Source organism: Triticum aestivum, chromosome 2D (genome assembly GCF_018294505.1).
Source record: "Triticum aestivum cultivar Chinese Spring chromosome 2D, IWGSC CS RefSeq v2.1, whole genome shotgun sequence".
Classification (NCBI taxonomy): Eukaryota; Viridiplantae; Streptophyta; class Magnoliopsida; order Poales; family Poaceae; genus Triticum; species Triticum aestivum.
Window position 1 is genome coordinate 460,459,887 of NC_057799.1, and position 7,031 is coordinate 460,466,917.

A 7,031-nucleotide genomic window follows, 5' to 3' on the forward strand; every position below is an offset into this window, starting at 1 on the left:
CTTCATGTTGTTGTGCAAGATTGTTGGCCAAGAAGGCTTGCTGCGAAAGACTCGTGCATTTCTTTCATTCCAATTAGACCAAGTAATGAATATGGTGAGGGATGCACAAGCTTTGTGCATTTCTTTCATTCCAATTAGACCAAGTAATGAGTATGGTGAGGGATGCACAAGCTTTGCGTTTTCGGACGTTCATGTCAGAGCGGTTGATCCATCAATCTTTCACCGTGGGTAATAATCATAGCAACTTAGCCGAAAAAAGACATGCTTCTTCAAAAATCTCTGGAAACAATTTTGTTCACCTGGCTACAGCGGGCAAAAGCCGCAATCAGCAAGAAGGCTTTGTACAGATCCTTATTCTTCCCGGTGTAAAAAAACTCTGCACCACCAATCAACCGCCACAGAAGCCCCAGCTCCTCTACCTACAACAATGCAAGCTGCAAACACACCAAAACGACCAAGAAAATGTGCCCGCCACCCCGGCCAGAATTTGAATCTGCGGCTGACGACGTCACGTTAGCCGTAGCCGTCGCCGTCGCAGTCGCACCGCCGCTGTTCTTCCAGCTCAAGTGCTGCGTCGTGGTGCGGCTCCCCACGCTGGCGCAGTCCGCGACGCCGGCCAGCGCCATGGCGCCCTCCAGCCCTTCCTGCTTGGCGTCGTAGCAGAGCCCCTCGTTGCCGCCGACCCGCAGCTTCTTGCCCAGCCTCCACATCATCTGCTTGCCGAACGGGATCGGCCCCACGAGCCGGTTGCCGTCCACGCGGAGCTCGCTCGCCTTCTCCAGCCGCCGGAAGCTCGCCGGTATCACGCCGGTGAACCCGTTGCTGTCCAGGCGGAGCACGCGGAGCTGGCTCAGGCCCCCGATGGACTCCGGCAGCGGCCCTTGCAGCCCCATGCCCGAGAGGACCAGCGTGGTCAGCGCCTTGAGCCCCGTGAAGAGGTCGCCGGGGATCGTCGAGAGCTGCATCGGGTTGTCGCCGAGGATGAGCGACCGCAGCGTCGACAGCCTGCCGACCGCCGCCGGGATCGGGCCGGACAGCGCGTTGTGGCTGAGATCGAGCAGTATGAGGTCGGGTAGGTCGCCGAGAGCGTCCGGGATGGTGCCGGCGAGGCGGTTCTGGCTGAGGTCGATCTTGAGGAGAGACCGGCATTGCCCGAGGCTCGCCGGGACGCGGCCCTGCAGCGCGTTGTGGCTGAGGTCCAGGATGCTGAGCTGCTGGAACCTGAGGTTGGGCACCTGGCCGGCGAGCCGGTTGTAGCTGAGGTCGAGCAGCTGGAGGCGGTCCAACCACTGGACGGTGGCCGGGATGGCGGAGGTGAGATGGTTGCCGTGGAGGTCGAGCACGCGCAGGCCGGAGAGGCTCCCGATCTCGGGCGGTATGGGGCCGACGTGGCCGTTCTGGCGCAGCACGAGGGAGCGGAAGGCGGGGCCGAGGCGGCCGAGGAAGGCCGGGACGGGCTGCGGGTTGGCGGTGAAGCAGCGGTAGAAGAAGAGGGAGCGGAGGTGCGGGAGCGCGAGCACGGCGGGGGAGAGCGCGGCGCGCGCGGGGTCGCAGGCCGGGAAGGCGGTGTCGTCGGAGAGCGCGCCGAAGGAGAGGGAGACGACGTGGTAGACGTCGGCGCGGTCGGGCACGCACTCGATGCCGTGCCACCGGCCGCGGCACACGTCCGCGATGCCCGACGCCCACCCGTTGCCCGTCGCCGCCATCACCTCCAGCACGGCGCGCTGCTCCGCCGGGTCGGTGCGCGCCCGGTCCGAGAACCCCGGCTGCGGCGCGTCCACCAGCGCCCCCGCGCCCGGCACCACCACCGTGAACTCGCCCCGGCACGGCCGGCCGAAGCTGGCCACCATGGCAACGACCAACGTCAGCGCGGACATCAGCGGCGAAGCCATCTTTGCACCGGAAATGGCGCGATCGTTGGATGATGGAGGGAAAGAGGTGGCAGGCTGCGCAGGTTTTATAGTGTCAGAGGGGCACAGGCGCACGGCCGAGGGGAAGGATTAAATGCTGGCTGATGATATAAATGTTGATCACGGGATGGGGGAGAAATGGAGTGAATGAACTGAGGATTTGCTTGCATTCAATTGGTTTCACGGGAAATCGGTCGGAACGAGACAAACACACTGCGCCGTTCATCAGTGGCATGGGGCAGCTACCGATCGATCCATAGAGCGTGTGCCGCCAGGTTCTCTACTACTCCATGATGTCAAAAAAAAAAAAGGTTCTCTGCTACTCCATTTCCTTCGTTGCAGCCTTCAGCAACGTGAATCAACAGCTTCAGAAAAAGAGTGAAATGCGTCCATGAACTCGTTCTCACTGCTCATGGCTGGCTGACCCCGAAAGTGAGAGAAGGAGATCTGAGTCACCGTCGCCGACATCTACATCAGAGAAACGGACGAAGCGGCTCAAGCAGAGCTAGAAACGGACGCCGAAGCATCATCTTCTTCATTTTTCCACACAGAGAGAAAGGTGCCTTCGCTCAGAAGGACTTTGTTTTATTTGATCAGGATTACTTATAATAAATTGGTGCTTAGAAGGTCCACATTGACACCGTCAAACTAATATGGATTTCTTCTTGTCCTAACCCTATCAAACCTCCCCGCAACTACTTCTCTCTGTTCTCGCTCGGAGGATTAGTCTCAAAGTCCTATTAGAACTCCCGCACTTGCTCCTGTGGAGCCAAATGGATCCAAATTTCGGTATGATAATGCATCAATCGATTTGGGTGGGTTCCAAATCTGATGTTCAATCCGGCGCGGGTGTGATACCGGTGAAGAAACGAGTAGTTACAGACAATTATGAAGTACTTACTAGTAGAGGGCTTGCATAAAATTGTCACTACCTTGAACATGCTCTAATGATTTCCCTACAAATTCCAAGCACCAAAACATGTTTTATACTCCCTCCGTCCCAAAATTCTTGTCTTAAATTTGTCTAAACATGGATGTATCAAGTCAAGTTTTAGTATTAGATACATCCGTATCTAGACAATTTTAAGACAAGAATTTTGGGATGGAGGGACTAGAATATACAAATTATATTAGGGACTAAGTAACACAAATTCAAAACCAAAGGGATTGCAGAAAGCTGGACATCAGCACAAGGAATTAATACATGTCCCATGTAGCATTCTAAGATAGATGTTTCCTTTTCTAAACTATTCTTATGTTGAGCTAAGCAGTTGTGTCTAAGAGACTCAACCATAACCGGAAAAGTACACATTGCAAATACAATACATGCACTGGAAGCCTGGAACCCAACAGTCAATATACACAACACATATACTTCATGATAGGTTTGGTTTGGTTATGGTCAAGATTTGTACTCGTGTGTACCCAAGACATGTGTCAGGATCCAAGAACACATACACAAGGGTGATGGAGGGAGGGAGATTGCTTGGTGAGGAGGATAACCTCATCAACCTTGGGTGGAAGAAGACGAGGTTGAGGTGGGGGTGGTCTGGCGAGGCGGAGGAAGACGACGACAGCTGTCCGGCAAGGTGGGAGAAGACGCCGCGATGGTCCTACAAAAAATATAGATGGTTTTGTCACAACAATAGATGATGACTTCAGGAAAATCACACAAAGATCTATGTAGATTATAATATGATCAGATATTTTTTGCGGGGAGTATGATTCGAAAGTTTGCAAGTTTGTTGGCATTCTAATATAATATGCAAAGACACACATTTTCAAGCGTTCGCGTGTTGAATATATAACTGAAGTTCCAGTGAAACTAGTAGAAATATTTCATCATCACCGGACCGTAAGAAGATTTGTTTATATAATAACAACAGTAAAAAACAAGGGGCGTGTGTCGGTTGGCGGATCTGTTTAAAAGATCCGCCCGGTTCGGAGCCGTAAGATCAGACAAGATCTCGCGGCCGAGCAGCGCCCTCACTTTCGCAACATAAGTTGTAACCCGTTTGCAACATGGGCTTTGTTGCAGAAACATTTGCAACAAATGTTGTGTTGCAGTTATTTTTTACAACAAAGGACTTGTTGCGGAATTGTTTTGAGAATTTTTTAACAACACATGACTTGTTACTGATTTTGTTTTGCAACAAAGGTGTTTTGCAGATTTGTTTTTGCAACATAGGTCTTGTTGCATAAACATTGCCGTGTAGCGCAGTAGATGGGATCACGTGACTGGTTGGTGCTAGCAAAAACAGTTGTGAATATGTGCGGTTGGATCAGATGGGATCCAACGGCTGCGTGGGCGGCGGAGCATTGCGCTTGATCGGCCGGCTGAACGGAATGATTTTCCAAAAGACAACCATGTTTTAGGACTGTTGTATTTTTTTTTAGCGAATTTTACGACTGCAGTAAACTAGGGCCTCGTGCTAATACTCAGTTGGGCTTTAACCAGGCCCTAACTCATAAGCAAACCAAGACTAAAATGGGCCGCGATTGTCGCTGTGCATTAACAGGCCGCCTCTTTGTGGAAAGAGGAAGTGATTTTGACCAGTTGACTCTTGGGTATTCACGCCCGGAGAGAAGAGGGCAGCAGCGGCAGCAGATCGCGGAGCAGGATTTGGTCATTTGGAGAGCATGGCGGAGAAGGGCGGGAGGAAGAGCGTGCCGGCGCTCGGATGGTGGCTAATGCTGGTCGGCTCCCTCCGCCTCGCCTCCGTGTGGTTCGGCTTCTTCAACATCTGGGCGCTCCGCGTCGCCGTCTTCTCCCAGACTGAGAGTGCGTGACCCCTCCCTCCTCCCTCGCTTGCCCGGATTCGCGGCTCCGTGTGGAGCCTATGGCTGCATCTCGTTTATCTGTGTGGATTTGTCCGTCTTAGGGTGGTGTTAGATTGATTATTGCTGCGAATTTACTGTTAGTTTTGTCTGTTTAGGGATCCGCGTTGCGGGAATTAGTAATGTGTAAGTGGGAATTTTACTCTCTGTTTAGTGACCTACTACTGTGACCTAAGCTTTGGGAGTGGGGGTCTGGAGTAGCTGCATCTGTGGTTGACTGGGGATTTGGTGATTTGAAGAGACACGTGCAATAGCAGATTAGCAGAGTTAAGAGGGTTGACTTATGTGTAGATGACGTCTTGTGGTTATGTCCTGAATAAAAGTCATCTTCATCATGACGATGCAAATCAGAAAGAAAGTGGATGCGTAGTAAATTGCCGAAAATTTGCGCCTCAAGAAGCATTAAGATTAAGTGGGCGGATCTTTGACAATTTTGAACATAACATGTGTATAAATGACTTTGCTGTGCATCATCATGATGATGCAAATCAGAAAGAAAGTGGATGGGTATTAAATTGCCAAAAATTTGTGCCTCAAGAAGCACTAAGATTAAGTGGGTGGATCTTTTGACAATTATGAACATAACATGTGTATAAATGACTTTGCTGTGGATCTAAGACGGCCCACATGATAATATGTTGTCATTTGTTGTCAAGAGTTGTTCATTTTGAGTTAAGAGGTGCAATAGCAGAGGTAAGAGGGTTGGCTTATATAGATGACGTCTTGTGGTTATATCCTGAATAAAAGTCATCTTCATGATGACGACGCAAGTCAGAAAGTGGAAGCATAGTAAATTGCTAAATAGTTGTTCCTCAAGAAGAATCAGTATTAAGTGGGTGGATCTTTGACAATTATGAACCTAACAGCTATATAAATGACTTTGTTGTCGCTTTAAGATTGCCCACATGATTATATGTTGTTATCTTCTGCATTTTGTTTTTCAAGAGTTGTTCATTTGAGATACTCCCTAATATCTTAACCTTACTACGATCATCATGGAGCTAATAACATTATTTGTTTATTTGTTCTTTTGCATGCAGTGACTGAAATACACGGTCGTACTTTTGGGGTCTGGACACTCCTAACCTGTACACTGTGTTTTCTGTGTGCATTCAACCTAGAAAACAAGCCTCTGTATATAGCCACCTTCCTGTCATTCATCTATGCTCTTGGTCACTTTCTCACGGAGTACTTGATATATCATACCATGGCTGCAGCAAATCTTTGCACTGTTGGCTTCTTTGCAGGTATTGTATCTTTACTTGGATACTTTGTCATGTTCGTCTGTAACATTATTAGATTTGAGTATTAGCTACTGGCACTTATAACAGCTAGATAAGTAACCTGGTGCTACTGTAAAGCACCCAATCTAGAGAATGATGCTACAAGTTCTGCCATGTAAGAGCTAGTTTTGTATGCTTGCATGTAACTAGTTTTTCTACGTTATTTGAGAATGTACTTTCAGTTCAATTCTGCTCAAATGGCCAAATGGCCTCTAAGGTGATATTACAGTCTGTTATGTCAATGACTGGTGGAGTACAGATAATGCATTCCTAAGTTTAGATTATTTGTTTAACCTTTCTGAGTGACTCACCTGTTCATGTTTGCCCAGGGACATCAATTGTATGGATGCTGCTTCAGTGGAATTCTCATGGGGATTCGCGTGGTTCCCATGCTGTCAAGCAGTCGTGAGTGGCATATGCACACCAGGGGAAGGAGCCTCTCAGATATTTTCTGTTTAAATTTTCCTACAGTTGCATTGTTTTGGTTCGACATTTGTTCTCCATTCATCCGTGGAAATCTGAACTTTATGAGCTGTAACAAACTAACACATTTTTGAGAGAGATCAATATGAGCGCCGGAAAAAAAAGAACTTGTTTGTATCTTTTGAACGCGTATGTTGATGTTAGTGATCCATCCTGTGTTGTATGTGAGCCTAATATTTTCCTGAACTCTTGCCATATAACCCGAGGAACAAGAATGGCATGCGTGAATATATTGGGAACACCAATATGCTAGATGAGCATATCGAAAATATCAGTGCTTTGGTCCTGGTCGTTTCTGTTCGCTTGGTGATATGGTAGATGCGAAACATTAGATGATGCTTTTGTCGTTCTAGTTATGCATGTTGTTTTGTACTTCCTCCGTAAACTAATATAAGAGCGTTAAGATCACTAAAGTAGTGATCTAAACGCTCTTATATTAGTTTACAGAGGGAGTATATTTCATGATCCAGTTCTAGTGAAACGTTCGACGTTCCAATAACTGGAATGCACAGCATTC

At 48.6% G+C, this 7,031-nt stretch overlaps 2 protein-coding genes across 2 annotated transcripts; one reads left to right on the forward strand and one right to left on the reverse strand.

Moving 5' to 3' along the window:
- Nucleotides 1-194: 194 nt before the first annotated feature.
- On the reverse strand, nucleotides 195-1,934 carry LOC123053811 (protein TOO MANY MOUTHS). Its single transcript, XM_044477369.1, has one exon. The coding sequence runs from the start codon at nucleotides 1,890-1,892 to the stop codon at nucleotides 420-422; it is 1,473 nt and encodes a 490-aa protein (XP_044333304.1). The 5' UTR covers nucleotides 1,893-1,934; the 3' UTR covers nucleotides 195-419.
- A 2,508-nt stretch (nucleotides 1,935-4,442) lies between these two features.
- LOC123053814 (ergosterol biosynthetic protein 28) lies at nucleotides 4,443-6,633 on the forward strand. The gene is made up of 3 exons (XM_044477379.1): nucleotides 4,443-4,692; nucleotides 5,789-5,995; nucleotides 6,361-6,633. The coding sequence occupies exons 1-3, from the start codon at nucleotides 4,551-4,553 to the stop codon at nucleotides 6,438-6,440; spliced, it is 429 nt and encodes a 142-aa protein (XP_044333314.1). The 5' UTR covers nucleotides 4,443-4,550; the 3' UTR covers nucleotides 6,441-6,633.
- The last annotated feature ends 398 nt before the right edge of the window (nucleotides 6,634-7,031 follow it).